Genomic DNA, 20,696 nt, shown 5'->3' on the forward strand with positions numbered 1-20,696 from the left:
TTGATGCTGCTTTACAGCTGGCTGATGAGCTGATCATTTGAATCAGGTGCGTTGCTCCTGGGTGAGCTGAAAAACAGGCAGGACAGCGGCCCACGAGGACCGACTTTGGACACCCCTGATGTAGGGCATTTAAGTAGAAACAATGCACTGGTGAGTTCCTCATCTCTTACAATTCATTGAAACAAAAGTTTACAGGAGTGGGTACATCGCAACAAAAAAAGTCAACATGTTAATAACTCATCATACACTCTTGAGCATGATTTACAGCCTGACGAGGTTGCCTCATGCTGTTCACAGGTCAACTTACATCCTGAAAGGGCGGCCCTCCAGTCATTATGGTTCAGGGGTGCAGCATTTTGTGTCTTCATGGCAAATCAGCTGATCTCACAGGTTCTCAATAGGGTTCGGGACTGGAGAAAGTGCAGACCATTCCATTTGAGATACACCTGTGTCCATCATCTTTTCTCTTGTGTCTCATGTTGTTCATTTAGGGGCAGAGTCACTGGATGAGTAATGTTATTCGGGGTTGTCACTATAACATAAAGTGTGGGGTCGTACTGTAGTGACTGCCTGCACCTTCTCACACTGTAACACCGCCACCATGAAAAGCTCATCTGGTGACAACAGTGCCTTCTTGTGAGATGTGAGAACTGAGAGTACAACTGTGCTTTACTTTCACTTGAGTACTGTCACGTCAGGCACAAACACACACACAAAAAAAAAAAAAACGGAAGGCCAAAAAAACCCTTTTCAGGCAAAATATGATACATTTTGTAAATTGGTCAACTGTAAAACATTGCACCGACATTGTAGATCAGGGGTGTCAAACATACGGCCCGCGAGCCAGAACCGGCCCCCATGGAGGTTTGATCAGGCCCGCAGGATTTTAAAAGTGGAAAAATGTACAAACGACATGGAATTCATATTTTTGTTTTCAACCGCGGTCATCTTTTTCAACCGCGGTTTCAACACGCAACTGCCAAGTGGCAAACCCGCTCATTTCCCCTGCCTGAGAGATGTGTGTGACCAGACTTGATGCGGACGTGAAGCGGTACAAAGACAAGATTGTAGGATTACTGTGGGAGTTTGAGAAACGTTTTCAGGTATTTGGTGAACTTGAGACAGAATTTTCATTTTTTTTCGCTCACCTTTCGCAGTTGAAGCTTCTGGTCGAAATCCAGCTAGATATAATTGACTTGCAATGTGATGCAGATTTGAAGGGCAAATTTGCCTCCGTAGGTCTGGACAAATTTTAGCAGTATCTACAACCAGGATACCCCAAATAAACAGCCCTGGCTGCTTAAGTTTTGTGCATGTTTGGAACAACCTACATTTGTGAAAAAAATCTTCTCAGTAATGAATATCAATAAAACAAAAATGCGTTCAAAGCTCACAAACAAGCACTTAAAGGACAACCTACGTCTCCGGACAAGTTGTGTCCATAATTTGTAAAATGGCTTCAAATGACTTCTACTGAGCGTATTTTACAAAGATTCCACCACATATAGCTATATTTTACGTTTTAAGACTTGCGCTGAATATTCCGGAAGTCTTGTTTTTGAGTTGGTGACGAGTCCGTACGTTACGTCACTGAAGGAACGCCCCTGACCGAAAAAAGGACACATTGTAGCAGTCCTTTCATCACGTCAATGCATTTGGCTGTACTTGGCTGGTCTGAAAACTTCATGTAGCACCAAAAAAGAGGCAGGAGAGGGCGACAAAGCTCCATGTAAGGAATTAATCAGCCGAGCTTTGTCGCCCTCTCCTGCCTCTTTTTTGGTGCTACATTTTCCCCCCCTATTGCCTCAAAATGGCACGGAATAAATTATTTAATCGATTGCAAACATGTATGCTTTCCTCTTCAGAACTATTTGAATCATATTCATAATTGGACGAGTAACAAGAAAGCATATTCTCCGAATCTGAAGCCATTGTTTTGATTCTCGAGCAATGCAAGACGTTTTGGCGTGATGTCACGAACAAGGGGGCGGGACCTTCTGAAACTGTCCACTTCCGGTTTCAATTTGAAGTAGTTTTTGGACACTTTAAGTCATTTTTATTGGAGTTTTGCATTTGACTAAAAATATCATACTGCATGTTTTGGGTATTTTAGATGCTATAAAACGTTTTTCTGATATCAGTTATGAAACAAAAAAGTGACGTCGGTTGTCCTTTAAATGACATTCTGAAAGTGTCAGCTCGTCAGGACATGACACCTGTTATTGATGCACTTGTACAGGCCAAAAGATGCCAAATATCAGGACCAAAAACAATGGTTTAAAAATTCCTTTCTTTATAAATCTCATTTAATCTTAAAGTGCATGACTATATTTTTCGATACCAATTTATTGTTACAGTTTTGTGCCGTTGTAGATTCATTGGGATCAGTTGCAATGCATGTGAATGCTAAAAGTAAATTGCACATTTGTTCATGAAACGAAATGTTGTGTAAAAGGAATGATCATTAAATGTAATCATTTTCCTAATGTTCTTGTGCTTCTTTACACCAAAACTAACTTTTGCTTATTTATAGCACGTATGGTGTCATTTGAATGGTCCAGCCCACTTGATATCTACCAAGGCCATATGTGTCCCACCTTGTGAAATGAGTTTGACACCCCTGGTGTAGATTAGATCATCTCAGCTATTTCCGGCCTTGTTTCATATCAGCTAATCATAAATTAAGCAATATAAACACCATCTCTGTGTTACAAACATACTTCCTAAAAATAGAAACTCTTCCCCTAGTTGTGTTCAAGGTGTGATTGCAAATGTGTTAGTGTGGCAAATGCTTGCGGACCTTATAACACTGATCAGTTGGACGAATTCAAAGAAATACTGGCTGTTCTTGTCCCGTTAAAAGACGATACGTTGAGGCTGGCATGGTCTTCAAGTGAATCTGTGGAGAAAAAAGAAGTACAAGACATAAGCAACAATATACAGTGATACCTCAGCATACGAACACTTTAGCTAACGAACTTTTCGCCTTGCGAACATTAAATTCGCGAGAATATAATCTTGGCATACAAACTAGTTTTCGGCAAATGAACCAAGCCACACGGAGCGCCACGGTGGCTGGCGGACTAGTTTTCGGCGGAAGAACACTAAACCACACAGCCGAACAGCGCCACGGTGGCTGGCGGACCACGTTTTCCACACCCCCTTGCTATGAGTGCAGATATGGTTTGTTATCGAGTGGAGTACCTTTTCTATTATGGGACCGAAAAAGACCCCACCGCAGGCTAGTGTTCAGCCAAAGAGGACACAAAACAAAATTACAGCCGAGCAGAAGAAGGAGATCATCTTTTATCATTTAATTTCAATTGCAGAGAACGATCACAGGAAGAAGTATTTATTTTTATTGTTCTTTGGGGTCTTTTTTTCGCAGCATTGATTTCCTTATTTTCTGTGTCGTCCAAGAATGTTCCCTTTGGTGCATCCAAACGTGACGTCTTACCTCTCCGATTGCATTGGTAAGGATCTCAATGATTTTGTCATGTGGTGTGGCAACAACGCTCTGTCCGTTAATCTCAATGATGCGGTGTCCAACACGGATTCCTCCTCTTTCGGCGATACCACCTCGCATTAGACTGCAGATCTGAGGAAAATAAGGATGTGTTTTAATTTTGAAAACACACAGGGAAAATTACTCCCATTGTGCATTTGAGTACAAGTAATATTGTGTGAAAATCAACTTTTGTAAATGCACTCATTCAAGTAAATATATTTGTGCTTATTTTCCAAAATACAGTGTTCTAATTTCATTCAATTACAGTAAAGTCTCGTTATATCGATATTCAAGGGAGTCCGAAAAAATATCGATATAACCGGGACTATCGATATATCCGACCCTGTTTGCATGTAATTTTGTCCGTGCGTGCATAGAAATAGTATCGATATAACCGGGACTATCGATATATCCGATATCGATATAACGAGACTTTACTGTAGTTATCCCAACATTTTTAGATATCTATGTTATATTTTCATGGATAATCACCATTTTAATCCCAACCAAGGAGACAGAAAACAATAATTCATGAACATGACTTACGATGCCATCCTCCACACTGAAACCAAGCTGATACTTGGGATCTGGTCTCCTGATAATTGCCATGGTGACAGGAGGGCAGTGGACAATGCTGAGTTTAACATACTTCTGGCTTTTCAAATCCTGAGAAAAACACAACTTTGAATGTCCAAAGTGCTCAGTGCATTATAATGGAGTTATAATTGGTTCTATGAATGAATCATGAGACATAAAAGATTTTAACATCTTAATTAAATTGAATTTAAGGACGATTGCCATTTGATCACAAATCACATTTTGACCGTGACTGTAAAGTGTACTTGAGAGTTTTGAAACGCGCTTAGAAAGAGGAGTCCACGTGGCTTGTAGCGGTTTGCTTGTAGTTTTTGCTTTATTGAATAAAACAAATGTTTGATTTGAAAAAAAAATATATATATATATATATATATATATATATATATATATGTAGCAGACATCGTAACGCAAACATTTCATTGTGCACCATGATGACAACTGGAGCAAAAACTTTAGCAAGGGATATTTACCATAAATTAAGCAAGGGAGCATTTGTGGTGGGTACTTCCTTAATTAAAACAAATCCTTTATACTTCGCAACAATGTTTTTTTTTTATTAGTCGTCTTATTGTGTTTCAAGTTGTGAAAAATGGGGCAGGCAACTTTATGGGCGGGCAGGAAACTTTTCAGTACTTTATTTTCAATACCACACCACTCTCAACATCAAGGCTAAATCTCATGTGCGGACCATCCATTGTCACAAACTGACAGAATAACATCATGTCCAGTGTTTCATGATTCCAATTGGATTCATTTGTTTTGTAGATGTCCACAAATAACTAACTGCTGTACGATCAAAACTCCCCTTTATTCTCAGCAATATAACAATAACCGTCTAATATGGCACCTGATACTCCGGTGCGCCTTATACACCGGAAACTATGGTATTTAATAATTGGATCTCTTACCTGAATTATATTTTGGCAGGTGGTGATGGGGAGACCCACCATGCTAGTGCCGTTGACAGACATGATGCGATCACCGATGCTGAGTTCGCCACAGCGTTCAGCAGGACCCCCGTGAAGGAGATTGGCCACCATCACTGTGGGTACAATTGAGCCCCAGCCTGATTCCACCACTGCCAACCCCAAAATTTCCCCCGGGGCCTTGGTGATAGCAACCTGAAACAGAGATTGAAAAGTTCTTGGAGTGAATGTCATGAGATTGTCCAATTATACTGTTCATGAAGGGGCAACTGATTGAATGTGGCATTAATCAACATTTTTCTACAGTAGAACGGAGGCTCCACCAACCCCTGCGATCCCAGTGAGAATATAGTGGTTCGAAAAATGAATGAATGAATGAACAAACAAACGAATGAATGAATGAATGAATGAATGAATGAATGACAAAAGAGAGTCTAAGGTTTCTAACGCTGTATTGAATGTTTATGTAGTCCTAAAACCCAATATTCTGTGGGTCCTGGAATTAAAGTAACAGTGACACAAACCCTGGCACTGGAGTGGACACATTTTTGCACATGTCTGGCAGTGAATGAGTTATCGTATCCTTAACAATAAATGTATAAAAATTGTTAGGCAATTAAAAACAATTAAAGGCATTGGTTTGATTTTCGAAATGACCATTTCAAATCACTTATCCCTACCATGAAATGTGTTTTGATATTTGAACAAATGCAACCTGCATTGAACACCGCAACATATTTTATTCACTGTTCGAAGTGCCACTGTATTTTCAGGAGCACAATTAAATAAATGAATCTTCTGCATAATAAGTGGCAACTTACAGCCCCGTGGCAATTGGTCTTTTTAATCAGGCCTGCCAAAGGTTGGTACACAACGGAGCTTCGATATGAATGACTAGACAGTACAGTGATACCTCAGTTTACGAACCCCTAGGCTTACGAACTTTTCGGTTTACGAATGTAACATTTATGAAAATGTTACCTTGGTCTACGAACTTTACCCTGGCATACAAACTTTTTTCGTGTCGTGTTTCTTGTCCGAACCCTGGATGTTCAATGGTGCAGGTGACGATTGTTTCCTGCAGAAATCCACCACCAGCTCCTTGGTTTTGCCAGTGTTGATCTGGAGGTGATTCTGCTGGCACCAGTCCACAAAGTCCTTTGTCAGTCCCCTGTACTCCCTATCGTCTCCCTCTGTAATGAGGCCGACAATAGCTGAGTCGTCAGAGAACTTCTGAAGGTGGCAGGTTGGGGTGTTGTAGTTGAAGTCCGAGGTGTAGAGGGTGAAGAGGAATGGAGCCAGGACTGTTCCCTGCGGCGCTCCGGTGCTGCAGAGAAGCCTGTCCGACTCACAGTTCTTTACCCTCACGTACTGTGGCCTGTTTGTGAGGTAGTCTGTAATCCAGGATGTGAGGTGATGGTCGACTCCGGCATGCTGCAGCTTGTCCCCCAGTAGACTGGGCTGGATGGTGTTGAAGGCACTGGAGAAATCGAAGAATGTGATCCTCACCGTGCTCCCAGCATTCTCCAGGTGCAGCAACGCCGTATGGAGGAGGTAGATGATGGCATCCTCCACACCGATGCTGGGCTGGTAGGCAAACTGCAGCGGGTCCAGCGATGAGCTTGCCAGCGGTCGCAGGTGGGCGAGGACGAGTCTCTCCAGCGTCTTCATCAGGTGAGACGTCAGCGCCACCGGTCTGTAGCTGTTGAGCTCTTTGGGGTTGGCAATCTTGGGCACTGGGACCAGGCATGACGTTTTCCACAGCTGTGGAACTCTGCCCAGCTTCAGGCTCAGGTTGAACAAGTGCTGGACAATGTCACACAGCTGGTCGGAGCAGGTCTTGAGGAGTCGGGAACTGATGTCATCCGGACCTGCTGCCTTCCTCACCTTCATCCTCCTCAGTTGGTTCCTCACCTGCGCAGTTGTGACAGACAGGCAGGAACCAGGAGGCAGAGTGGCGGCTGAGGGTGTGGCAACGGTTGGGAGGGCAGTTGTTGGTTGCGGAAAGCTGGTCGTGAAAGGGGGCAGGGAGGGTAAGGCCACAGTGAGAGTTGGTGCAGGTGCAGCTACAGGTGAAGTTGACGGTGGGCCGGGGGCGGCTGGCGTCTTGTCAAACCGATTGAAAAAGCGGTTGATTTCATCTGCCCAGTCCTTGTCTTTTTCGTTCAATGTCACTGGGCTTTTGTGGCCTGAGATGTTTTTCAGGCCCTTCCAGACACCAGCGACATTGCTGGCTTGCAGCTGCTCCTCCATTTTCATCCTGTAGGCCTTCTTCCCCTCTCTGATCTTCCTCCTCAGTTGGATCTGCACGGCCTTCAGTTCCTCTCTGTTGCCCGACACAAAATCCCTTTTCTTCTCCTTCAGGAGGACTTTTATGTCGGGATTAATCCATGGTTTGTTGTTGGCAAAACACCGCACAGTCCTGGTGGGTACGGTGTTTTGTTCACAAAAGTTAATGTAGTCTGTGATGGTGTTGGTGAGTGAGTCAATGTCTTCCCCATGAATCTCAGTAAAGAGCTCCCACCTGGTTGAATCAAAACAGTCCCGCAGAGCTTCTTCAGCTTCTGTGGACCATCTTTTGATCGTGCGGGTCACAGCTGGTTGCCTCTGGACAAGGGGTTTGTACACAGGCTGGAGATAAACCATATTGTGGTCTGCTCTTCCGAGAGGGGGGAGGGGGGAGGGTTTGTATGCATCCTTGGCGTTTGAATAAAATAGGTCCAATATGTTATTGTCTCTGGTGGCACAAGTTACATACTGTGTGAATGTTGGGAGGGAGAATTTCAGGGAAATGTGATTGAAGTCCCCTGAGATGATAAACAAGGCGTTGGGGGACTGGGTTTGCAGCTTGTTTACAACAGATATGAGGGCATCGGAGGCAGCGCCGCCATTTGCCGTAGGGGGAATGTACGTCGTCACGGCTATGACGTGTGAGAATTCCCGTGGCAGGTAATGCGGCCGAAGGCTAACGGCTAGCAGCTCGATGTCCCGAGTGCAAAGTTTTTCCTTCACCGTGATGTGCCCAGGATTGCACTGTTTTTGAAGTGTCGTTCGCGAACGCGCCCGTTCCTCTAGCAACAAAATGGCAGCCGACTGTTTTTGTCCTCTATTCCCCGCCCGCAGTCTTCGGTTAAAGCCAGGTGATTGGTCAAGAACGCAGCAGTGGGGGTGGTGGGGTTAAACATTAAAGAGACAGGCAGATGACAGTGAGAGTGTTTCAACTTTGATAGTTCAAAGGCAGAGTGTAGGTTAGGTTAAAGGTTAAAATATCCCATCAATCAGGCTCCACAAACAACCCGCACAAGCCATCTGTACACTTGATGCAAAAAGCTATCAACCCAGCGAAACAGAATACAATTGATGAGGAACTAGATACAATTATCACAGAGAAAGCACCTACAAGGGATCATTCCTCAAGATGGTGAAAGAAGGTTACGTTCCTCATCAAGTGTTTGATGCTGATGAAACCGGCCACTCCATTACATCAAGCCATCAACGACCATCACAAAGGTAAATAAAACCACTTTATAATTATATTATATTATATTATATTATATTATATTATATTATATTATATTATATTATATTATAACACCATAGGTAGGTATATTTTGGGTAGTTTTAAGGCTTAGAAAATTAGAAAGTAGAAAATTATGTTTTATGGGGACCTGGGAACGGATTATTCTCATTTTAATGGTTTCCTATGGGAAATTAATTTTTGGGATACACACTTTTCACTTTACACTGTCTGGGAACCAATTAAGTTCGTAAGCCAAGGTATCACTGTATTCATTTCATTTGGAGTTGTAATGACAGGCATTTCAGCAGGTGGTGCAGTTCCTTATTTATATCTAGTATATTATGTGCTAACCTGTCCCGCCAGTCGAACTTTAGAAATCAGTTTGGCCCCATAGCCAAAAAGTTTGCCCACTGCTGGATTAAGAGAAGGTGAGTCAGAGTGAGGTCTCATTGACAGAAAAACTCTGTCCATACCTCTCTGATGTTCTGCGAGTCTGAGAAGTGGGCCAGGTCTCCGTTGTAGAGCTCTTGACTTTCCAAGTAGTCGCTGTACTGGCCAGGCTGCAGATCGCTGGCCTTGATGCCGCTGGCTTGAAGGAATTGCTGGTAGGCCACTCCAAATGCCTGGCCAATAGCCTGAGCTATGATCTGGGCCTGGATAAAGAAGCAAAGGGCTTTTTCAGACTGCTCTTCTCAAATCACATTTTTTGTTATCGCCGCATTTTATTCAGTAGAGTCCACCCAGGGACGCCTGGTCCAAATGTTTCCATGTGAAGAACAAACTCACATCCACAGAGGAGAAGACGTGGCAGATCATTAAGCACTTTTGAGGCTTGGAGGAAGATGAGGATAAAGATGAGGCACTTTCCTGCCCTTTTCGCTTCCTGCGCGCCATCAGGACCACAATATCGCCAATATCTGCGATGTAAGAAATCATCTGCAAAGCGTGATCCATCATGGCCTCCTGTGTGGACAAAGGAAACACAAAAGGCAAAATTGTACAAAAATCGGACAATTAAGTTTGGATTCCCTTTAAATTGGCTAAACATCTGCAATTGATTACCATAAGTATAATGCCAACTCCTTAACTCATTCACTGCCATTTATTCGGGAATTGAAAATGTAACGTGGAGCGCCATTCCTGAATTTGTTCGGGTTTTGTTTTTTCATGCGGAAGGTGCCGATAAAGTGCTTGGCCAGACCTCTGACGATGCTTTTCCCTTCCACAAGGAGGCAGTATTCGCCTTTTTTTCCCATCTTAGTGCTTTGTTCCAGCTTCAGCTGTTGTTAAAACGATATATAAACCATTAAGGCGCTTAGAAATTAAATGTATTATTATTATTATTATTATTATTATTATTATTATTATTATTACAGTAAAGTCTCGTTATATCGATATTCTCGGGAGTCAGAAAAAATATCTATATAACCGGACTATCGATATATGCGATCCTGCGGTATGTAAATTTTCTCCTTCGTTCATAGAAATAGTATCGTAATAAGAAATACTATCAATATAACCGATATCGATATAACGAGACTTTACTATATTATTATTATTATTATGTATTGCATTGTATTTTAGGACAGCCCTCCTCATTTCATGCTCATATAACTCCCGACCCATATAATTTATGAATTAACTTTTTTTTCTGATGAAAGAAGAGAGTCCAACGTTCCTTACACTGCATTGAATGTTTATGTAGTCCTAAAACTCAATATTCTGTGGGTCCTGGAATTTGAGTGAAAATGACAAAAACCCTGGCACTCGAGTGGACCTTATTTTTGCACATCGTCTGGCAGTGAATGAGTTCATTATGAAGCCACGGGATTGGTAAAGTATAAAAGTTAATGATGCGTCGCTGGGGTAACTCAAAAAGTAAGTGTTGAAAATTAGTGATTTTGGAGTGGTGACAATTCTGCCAGATCAAGAACAACATGAATAATAGATTGTCAGTTGATCTGTCTGGCTAGAATGTACTGATGTATTTAAATACTTGTATTTTAAAGGACAACCAACACAATTTTTTTGTTTCCTAACTGACATCAGAAAAACATTTTATAGCATCTAAAATACCGTAAAATATCTAATATCTAAAAACACGCAGGCTGATATTTTTAGTCAAATGCAAAACACCAATAAAAATGACTCAAAGTGTCCCAGAACTACTTCAAAATGACCTAAATCTGCAAAAAATTGAGCTGTGAATTGGGCATTTTCAGAAAGGCCCGCCGCCAGTTTGTGACGTCATGTTAAGACGTCTTGCCTTGCTCGAAAATCAAAACAATGGCTTCAGATTCGGAGAAGATGCTTTCTTGTTCCACATCCAGTTATGAATATGATTCAAATGGTTCTGAAGTGGAAAGTATAAATGTTTGCAATCGATTAAAGATGTTCTTCCGGGTCATTTTGAAGCATCAAGACTGATGTGTAGCCATAGAAATAGATTTAGAAGTGACCAAAGGAGCCAATAGCATTGCGCCCCGCGGTCACCGGGTCGTGACGTCACTGATGACGTCACGAGTTGTAGCCTCTGACACAGTTCCGTACCATATGAATAATTTTTGCTCGTTTTTCGTCGATTTTCTTCCGGTATTCGACGAAATTCTAATACTTTGTGGCTAAATATGTTTTAGAAGACAACTACTTCACTCTCACGTCGTCTTTTGGCGCGATGTGAAGTCGGACCAGTCTAAAAACCTCAACTTTCAAGATCAGATATGCTTTGGATTATATATTTTTTATAAACCAAAACATACAATTGCAATTAAATACACCACTATTGATGTATATTTATTCAGAGTCTAAAAATGTTATGAATAATAGAAATGACAGCTCTTTAAGATTGAAAATTCAAATACATAGTATAATTACCTTTTGAGTGTGATTGTAACCAATCTTCAAACGTGAAAAAAAAAAACATTCATAAAGAATGATCATACTTAATTGGTGATCGGAATTGGACTAAATCAGAAATTGTAGAGGATTAGGTAACACTGTGTATAGTCCAACACTTTTATATTAATAATTATTTTTCAATAATAATGCCAAATTTAAATTGTCCTCATCACTCTCATCATTTAAAAGTTCCTTTTTTGGGGGCGTTGTTAAACTAATTTTTCAGTTAATATACAACCACAGAAATTTGAACAGAAGATAGTGGAAGTAGTAGTGGAAGATATTCCACTACTTTTACAGCATGCACAACATTGAGTGTGCAATTGTCACAGCCAGTAAAACAATGAAAGCTGATTAATTAGTCAACCATATGATGACTTGAATGAGATGAAATTTTTTGAAACTTCTAACCTCATTGACCTGCAAAAATTACACTACGATTCAGTTTTGATCGAAGAAAACTCTTCATTAAGTCATCATTCTGTAGGCGAGTGATATGGTGTAAACGGACAGATAGGAAGATATTAGTGATGGTTCTGATGAGGTCTATGGTATGGTTCTCAATACCATCTCGGGTTATGATCTCGTGTTCCAAATCGAAAAGGGCTAGATGGCCAACTGCAGCAACAACACGAGTGACAATCTTGAAGAACATGGCACATACAATTCTTTAATGAAGAACAGCTAGAACGTACTTATACACGGTCGAAGATCGAAAACAGGACGAAAACTAGTCGCTAAAACATCGCAAAACAAATTATTTTTTTTCTTTTTATAGAAATTTCATTTTCACTCACTTGAAGAACGAAATTCCTTTGTTTTTCAGCTTGTAGTTGAAGCATCCGTAAGCGAAACATTGCGGCCCCCAACTGTTGTTCCTTTTTACAGCATCCATACGTTAAATAGACCTAAATACGCTCAAAACTATCCTATTTCTATGCCAAACCAAGCCACGTTACTATGGACGCTACAACTCGTGACGTCACTTCCGGGTTTGCAATCAACCTCGTCTCTACGCCACTTCTACTACCTATCTATTTCTATGTGTGTGGCACCCCGAGAAAATGCAAAAGATGGCGCTAGAGCTCCATTGATTTGTCTGCTTGAAATTTGTGTCAGCGAATATCAAATAATTGTCTTGGTGCAACACACAATGATTCACCATCGCGTTATTTATGTGGTTTCCTTCTAATTTCGGCATCAACACGGATCAACACGAAGTTTTCCGACCAAACAAAGTACCGCAAAATGCATTGTGTGTCCTTTCTCGGTCAGGGGCGTTCCTTCCATGACGTCAGGATTCGTCACCAACAAGACTTCTGGAATATTCAGCGTGCGTCTTAAAGCGTTAAATATAGCTATATGCGATGGAATCTTTGTAAAATACGCTCAGTAGAAGTCATTTGAAGCCATTCTACAAATTATAGAGACAACTTGTCCGGTGGCGTTGGTTGTCCTTTAAGACTTGCAGTCTTAAAATATGAGGGTGATTTTTTTGGTTAGCATGTTTGCCAAAAAAGCACTAAGGAAATCCCACCTGTGTGTCAGCAGAGAGAACTTTGATCCTCTGAGTGGAAATGAACAGATCCACCTCAGTCATTGGTTGTGATTCCCCTTCTGGGGCCTGAAGGAGGTGAGAAAGAATGAATGAGAAGACCAAACTTTACTGAGCCATGGCACACGTTTTGAGTTTAAAAAATCGCTTGGCACAATACCCAAACAAAATTGCCACATAAAGGATAAATATGCGAAATTTCATACTTTTTGCGAAATTACAGAATGTTGTTTATTTGTTCATACCATCAGGATAGGTTGCTGGCACAGATAGATGGACAAAGATACATTATTTATATGAACATTTGTTTCTCACCGATTTTCTCACTGCACAACTGAGGCGGATTTGATTCCTTCACTGACTTTTTCTTTTCTTTTTTCTTAATTCAGATTGACATAAATCTATTCTGCTATTCTATTATTGCTTTTGGGATTTTTTTTCCCACAGATTTAAATTAATTTGAAGATATAGGCATTTTCCTGGTTGATTTGATCATTGAATTACTTCAAATAAATGAGTTTTTTTTTCTAATTTACATTGACACGTTTTTTCTTGTATTTTGGTAGCTCGAAACAAGTGATTGCTATCATCAATTAAACAATTATTTTTATCCAAAAAAATATGTTTCAAATGTGCCTGTCCTTCACTCTTCATCTTGCTTCTGCACACATACTGAGCAGGTGTCTGTTCAATATTGTTTTTTAAAATTAAATACCATTATTTAATAGCATGAAAAGGTTTAGTGAATGGCTGACGTGCCGCTGCTCACCCGCAGAGAAAATTCTGATCCCATGACTGTAAAGTGTCCTTGAGAGTTATGAAATGCACTTATAAATACAATGTAAATACAAAAAAATATGTTGAAGTGCACAGTCAATGTCATCTACCAAAGTCTTGAGATTTACAGTACAGTGATACCTCAGTTTACGAACCCCTTGGCTTACGAACTTTTCGGTTTACGAACGAAAATGTAACCTTGGCATATGAACTTTTTTTCGTACACGGAGGTGCCTCAATGAGTGATGTGTCGTTCGCGAACGAGCCCGTTCTTCGAACAACGAAATTGCAGCCGACTGTTTTTATTCTCTATTCCCCGCCCCCAGTCTTCGGTTAAAGCCACGTGATTGGTCAAGTGAGGGAGGTGGTTTAAACATTAAAAAGACAAGCAGACGACAGTGAGAGAGTTTTCAACTTTGATTCAAAGGCAGAGTGTAGACTTCAAGGTCATCAATAAGGCTCCACAAACAACCCACACAAGCCATCTGTACACTTGATGCAAAAAGCTATCAACCCAGCCAAACAGAACACAATTGATGAGGAACTAGGTAAAATGATGGCAGAGAAAGCACCTCCAAGGGATCATTCCTCAAGATGGTGAAAGAAGAAGGTTACGTTCCTCACCAAGTGTTTAATGCTGATGAAACCGGCCACTCCATTCGATCAAGCCATCAACGACCATCACAAAGGTAAATAAAACGACTTTATTATACTATACAGTTTATTTCTTTAATAATAATACCATAGCACATTTATTACACGTAAAATAAGGTATATTTTGTGTAGTTTTAAGGCTTAGAAAATTAGAAAGTAGAAAATTATGTTTTATGGGGACCTGGGAACGGATTATTCTCATTTTAATGGTTTCCTATGGGAAATTAATTTTTGGGATAGACAGTTTTCGCCTTACACACTGTCTGGGAACCAATTAAGTTCGTAAGCCAAGGTATCACTGTACAACATGAGCCCACAGATGAGTTTACCTTTATGCGGTCCACCGCCTCCTGAGCCTGTGCCATACGGGCGTTTGTAGAAGGGTTCTTATCAGACTTAAGCTGTGTAGAGCCCAGATACTTGGCACCAAATATGACTCCATCTAAGAGGTCTTCAGGGTCACATGGACCAGGCACTAAAAAAATAAAAGCACAAAATGCATTTGTCACAAAGGGCGCCATAAGAGATTGGTGGCTGGTGCAGCATTGGGAAAATTGAGAAAATAAATCATAATCCTCTTTTTCAGTTGATAATGATGAGCTTAAAAAAAATCACATGTTCTGTACCAATTTCCTATCAAATAATCGGGGCAACTCTGTAACACTACATCATTTCAATTACAAAATCACAAGGTAATATATAATTAGCATAGGACTTGTGAAAAAAAATATTCAATTACTGCGTTCCAAAAATGTGTTGATTACAAAAATATCACAAATTTTCCCTGCGGCTACAAGGAGAATGACCTGTTCCCTAAATTGGCACTTGAAGGAAACGCATAAAACAAGAATAGACAAGGAAACCTTTCTTAGTCTCACAATGGAAAAAATCTCCAATTCACAGCAGCAAAACTGTGTGTGTGTGTTTGAAGGTGTCGAACGTTTCGCTTCTTACCCAAGAAACTTCGTCAGCAAACTAAAGTCGTACTGGTAGTTTAGGCCCTATATATATATCTACTGTCCAGACATGGCGGTGCCGGACTCTGCTATGATAGGTCCCTGCTCTCAGGTTGGGGGGAGCAGAGGACTACTCCCTGCAGAGCAGAGACCTATCATAGCAGAGTCCGGCACCGCCATGTCTGGACAGTAGCTATATATACAGGGCCTAAACTACCAGTAAGACTTTAGTTTGCTGACGAAGTTTCTTGGATAAGAAGCGAAACGTTCGACACCTTCAAAGAAGTACAGATGACGGCTGAAGAAACCTTTTCATCGTCACAGCAGCAAAGTTACAAAAGGAAAAAGTAGAAGAACAAAATACAAGCGCTACTGCTACGGCAGCCATTTTGCATTGTACACTATTTTAAAATTAAAACTTACCATCTTTGTATGAAGGCTGATCATCAGTATCCTATAATAACAACAGACTGCAATCAGCACTTGAGATGATTAAGGTCAAGGTCATAATTAAACATAAAGAAGCTATTCATGATGATCATTATTACAAACAATTCATTACAAGAGAGAGTACTAATTTGTGACTAAGCTAACTCATTCACTGCCAGACGTGTGCAAAAATGTGTCCACTCCAGTGCCAGGGTTTTTGTCATTGTCACTTGAATTCCAGGACCCACAGAATATTGACTTTTAGGACTACATAAACATTCAATACAGCGTTAGAAACTTTAGACTCTCGTCTTTCATCCCAAAAGAGTTACAGTAAAGTCTCGTTATATCGATATCGGATATATCGATAGTCCCGGTTATATCGATACTATTTCTATGCACGCACGGAGAAAATTACATGCAAACAGGGTCGGATATATCGATAGTCCCGGTTATATCGATATTTTTTCGGGCTCCCTTGAATATCGATATAACGAGACTTTACTGTAATTCCTAAATTATATGGGTCTGGAGTTATATGAGCTTGAAATGAGGGAGACTGTCGAAAATACAATGCAATACATACATATTGGTTCATATTGGGCTTTAACAACGGCTGAAAGCTGGAACAAAGCGCTAACATGGAAAAAGGGAAATGCTGCCCCCATTTGGAAAAGAAAAAAATGCCAAAGGCCATGCCCAGCGCTTTATCAGCACCCAAGCATGAAAAAACAAAACTCGAACAAATTCAGGAATGGTGCTCTACGTCATACAGTATTTTCAATTCCCGAATAAATTTGTGAATGGCAGTCAATGAGTAAAATTACTCATGATTTTACAAATATTTTACCTTTCAACACATAATTTTTCAAACATTAATCTTTATTTCGATCCACTTTATCCCCAATGAGCCCACGGGGCGTGCTGGATCCTATAAGAACAATTTTATAGTATTCATTCTGCCTCATGCATGTTTTTGGAAAGTGGTGAGAACATGTAAATTCCACACAGGAGCCAGGATCGAACCCACAACCTCTGCACTGTGAGGTTGAGGCTGTGACCACAAGGCCTCCACACATAACTACTGTTTATTAAACTATTATTATTATTATTTATTATTATTATATTTAATAAAGTATACTCATCTATACAACATTAGACAGGACAGACAGTAAAACATTACAGTACTGCAATTCATTAATAATAATAATAACAATAATAATAATAATAATAATAATAATAATAATAATAATAATAATAATATTTCATTTATAAGGGCCTTTCAAAACTCTCAAGGTCACTTTACAGTCACTGGATCAGTTTTTCTGCGGGTGAGCAGCGGCAGCCACATGCGCCAGCGTTCACTCAACCCAGAAGTAACTCAAATAGATAGAAAGCTAACTAGCTAGCTAACAGATAGTTAATAGATAGCCAGCTAGACAGTTAGCTAACTATCTAGATAGCCATATAGCTAATAAATAGCCACCTACATAGCTAGCTAGCTAGCCAGATATCTAATAGATAGGAAATAGATAGAAAATGAAGAACAAATTGATAGCCAGCAAGGTAGCTAGATAATAGATAGCAAATAGATAGCTAGATAGCAAATATATAGTAAATGGATATCAAATACAGCAGATAACCAGCTATGTCACTCGCCAAATAGCAAATAGATAGCAAATGGATAGCAAATAGGTAGCTAGCTAGATAGCAAAAAGATAGCTAGCTAGATGGCAAGTAGATAGCAAATGGATAGCAAATAGATAATAATGCACATGATAAGACAGAGGGGAGCGCTGGGAACCAATCAAGCCACAGCCATGTACAAAAACGTTTGAGTCCTTCAGCATTTTTTTTATGGTGAAGGTTGTTTTTTACCCCAAAAAACTCTGTAATGCACTGAAACCGATATAAGTGAACTGCGAAGTAGTGAGGGATCACTGTAGTTGTCGTCGGAAATTAGCAATACGCCAATAAGGTCCATTCTTGCCCAATTATGCGGGTTGTGAATTTTGCTCCTGGCTCTTCTTTAATGAATGTCCTCTTTCCAAACAGTTTTCAAACTACCCTAACGTTAGATGAAAAATGTGATCTTTGCATGAATAAAGCATGCAAACAGACAGGTTTTCTGTCATTACATCATATGCTAAACAAACCTCTCATGACATTTATAATTAGACCAACCTGCTCGTGCTCTGCAAAAACTTCCCCCTCTTGTCCTTCTTGCTTCAATTTCACCCATACCGGCTCAGGAAAGTCAGTGTCAGGCAGCAAGTTGACAGAGCCTTCTTCCCTGTATGGCCGTTGTTGACTGTTACCATCCAGCCCCCAGAAACTGTGGACATCTTCCTGGTTGTAGGAAACCGACACGACGGCATCCATTTCTCCTTTGAGGGGAAGGCAGCTGTGATGTGGCTCTGTGCACTGCAGCAGTCCCAATACATCCCTTTGATTGCTTTCAGAAAACAATAACCCGATGGTTTCAGTGGTGTCCTCTGGTAAGACTGAAGACAAAGAACAGGGCCCCACGTTTGGATATTCAGTGAGGCAAAGCGGTGTTCTGGGATGAGGATGAGCTTCTTCCCCCATCATCTGTAGTTGAGAGAGCAATGTTTGGATACGGGTGTGGTCTTCATCGCCTTGTATTTGGTTAGCTTCCACAGCATTTGCATCATGTGGTGACTGTTGAATGCTATCCACGTCTTCTTCCACTTTAATTTTCTTCTCTGTTTTCAACTCTGTGGTGTTTGGCACAGGCTCCTTCACATCAGGAGTATCCAGAGCGCCGTTTACATGGATGTCATCTGAGCTAGCCTTTTCCAGATACCCGGAAGGAGAGAGGAAACTAGCGTCATCCAGGTCTTCTGTTGAGCCACCCTCAGTGGAAGAGTCAGACTTCCACTCTAAAGGAGGGGGCTCAATCGAATTGTACGAGTCCAACTCCCCCACACGTGAATCGAGCTCAACAACACCAGGCCCGCCATCAATAGAGGTCAAGCTGTGGTTGTGTGAGGGTGCGGGTGATGGCAGATCAACAGCGCTGTGGTCAGGGTCCATTCTGAAACACAGCCTGTTGAGAGTCAAAACATGTCAGTTTGTCATTCATAAACTTGGACATCAGGTGAGGTCTCGTTACACTGGAATACAGACCAGCAAGAAAGATGGTGCTTTTAATGTTCGAAATTTACATCTGGAGCAACTTGTAAAACGACCTTTGGCCATTGAGATAAGAGCAGCACAAAGTGCATTGCAACATGTCTGAGAATGATTCGCAGGGTAAGCCACAGACCCTGTGTGTATAAATTAAACTATTCGGCAGCACGCCGAGAGGGGTCAATCGACAAGTGCATTTCATGCATAACACATGTACAATTGCCATTGTACAGTCAGTACACGCTGATACGATGACATTATCAACCCGTTTAATTTAAAAATTCCATTGTAGAATTTCAATGTCGTTCAAAGCATGGACCAAACTCTTGAATAATTGATTACTGGAGTGAACAGGTGGAAAACTATAATTAAAAATTTTGAACTCAACAGGGAGCTAACTAATTTGAGGAGTGACGTAGCCGAGAGCTAGCGGAGAACTTCAACAAAGATACAATCGACAAAACAAATATTTTCATGCAATGCACGAATGGAAGGAAAGAAGTGATGTCTGACCAGATATTTCGTCTCTCGCTGACTTTCTTTGTGCTCAGACGGTGTTATCTGTTGGTACCACGGCATATAAATAAATATGTGTTGGGGTCTTTCCCTGGGGGTTTTAATTGTCATATTAACAACAAAGAACCCATTAAATGTGGACAGGGCTAAGCAACAAACATAAGCGTTATCGCTCCATGTTTTGATCCAGAAGAAAACATATTTCAGCTTCCTTATTTACTTGCTGAAAGTGTAGTGCTGTAATTAAGGTGCATTCGAGTTTTATAGTTATTTTTAAATACCCAAGTATCCACCAAGCAGTTTCACAACATACGTGATTATTTGTTACATAATCATATTTAACTTTAATTACATTAAATAGTTGGTGATAAATATCGAAATCACATAATACGAGCATGAAAAGTATTGACGTTTTGTATCGTCAACGAGACGCGGATGCACATCAGTAATAAAAATACGCTACTATTGAATGCGCCACGGGCACCAGAGTTTGACGTCACCTGCATGGCTCAGTCCAGCTCAAAAGAAAAAGATCACATCGATCTAAAACATCAAGTGCATTTTTATTTTTTAACATCGATATCGATCCGATTGACAAGAATACAACGACCCCATTATTCGTTAAAGTGGAAAATCTAGGCTAAAACTCCAATATTATTTACCAAGCAGTAAAGTTCAAAACAAGGCGAACGGTGTTTCCATATCTAACAGACTTGAAGTGACAGCCGGTTTTTGCTCCACACTTCCTCACACACATTTCAATTTGAGAATAAAGTCTATGCATTCCGGGCAGGTTTTATGTATGTCACAGATTCTACCCATTTTACTGAACATTTGTAGTTATTACATGAGCTGAAATAATAGTTGTGCTCAAGACCAAGACTTGTCGAGCACAAGAACTCACCAAGACCAAGACTTTGGGGAGTTCAAACCCAAGACTGAAACAAGCGGAAACCGTGCGGTTATAGAAATAAAATAACAATGACAAACCACGACAAGGCGCAAACGTTAAAGAACATTCTTTCTGAAATTTAATGATCTTTGAAAAATATTGGACGGGCCAAGACACAGTGTCGGAATCTCATTCAATGATAACAGGCAAAAATATAAAATGCTACACCCGCACAGACACGCACGCGCGTACACACACACACTAAATTATTTCAAGGTGACTAAAGTCCAAAAGGTTGAGTGAAGCCGTCCCACA

General features: G+C 40.6%; 1 protein-coding gene across 1 annotated transcript; it reads right to left on the reverse strand.

The window, feature by feature from the left end:
* Positions 1-2,800: 2,800 nt before the first annotated feature.
* Positions 2,801-19,919, reverse strand: LOC148895880 (amyloid-beta A4 precursor protein-binding family A member 3). The gene is made up of 11 exons (XM_089000395.1): positions 19,487-19,919; positions 18,005-18,890; positions 15,815-15,845; positions 14,765-14,910; positions 12,987-13,073; positions 9,338-9,514; positions 9,025-9,204; positions 5,014-5,226; positions 4,055-4,174; positions 3,458-3,598; positions 2,801-2,899 (listed from the first exon to the last, which is right to left on the reverse strand). Exons 2-11 carry the CDS (start codon positions 18,875-18,877, stop codon positions 2,828-2,830), a joined length of 2,040 nt encoding a protein of 679 aa, XP_088856521.1. The 5' UTR covers positions 18,878-18,890; positions 19,487-19,919; the 3' UTR covers positions 2,801-2,827.
* Positions 19,920-20,696: the final 777 nt, after the last annotated feature.

This window comes from Hippocampus bargibanti, linkage group LG07 (genome assembly GCF_051943395.1).
Source record: "Hippocampus bargibanti isolate YZ-2025 linkage group LG07, ASM5194339v1, whole genome shotgun sequence".
NCBI classification, from domain to species: Eukaryota; Metazoa; Chordata; class Actinopteri; order Syngnathiformes; family Syngnathidae; genus Hippocampus; species Hippocampus bargibanti.

Bases quoted from the DNA above. Each gene is read 5' to 3' on its own strand.
- LOC148895880 (XM_089000395.1), bottom strand. From the start codon at position 18,877: ATGGACCCTGACCACAGCGCTGTTGATCTGCCATCACCCGCACCCTCA. The intron at 4,175-5,013 runs GTAAGAGATCCA...TGTTTTTCTCAG, and splicing joins CCTGCCAAAATATAATTCAG to GATTTGAAAAGCCAGAAGTA. The intron at 3,599-4,054 runs GTAAGTCATGTT...TATTTTCCTCAG, and splicing joins TCAGTGTGGAGGATGGCATC to ATCTGCAGTCTAATGCGAGG.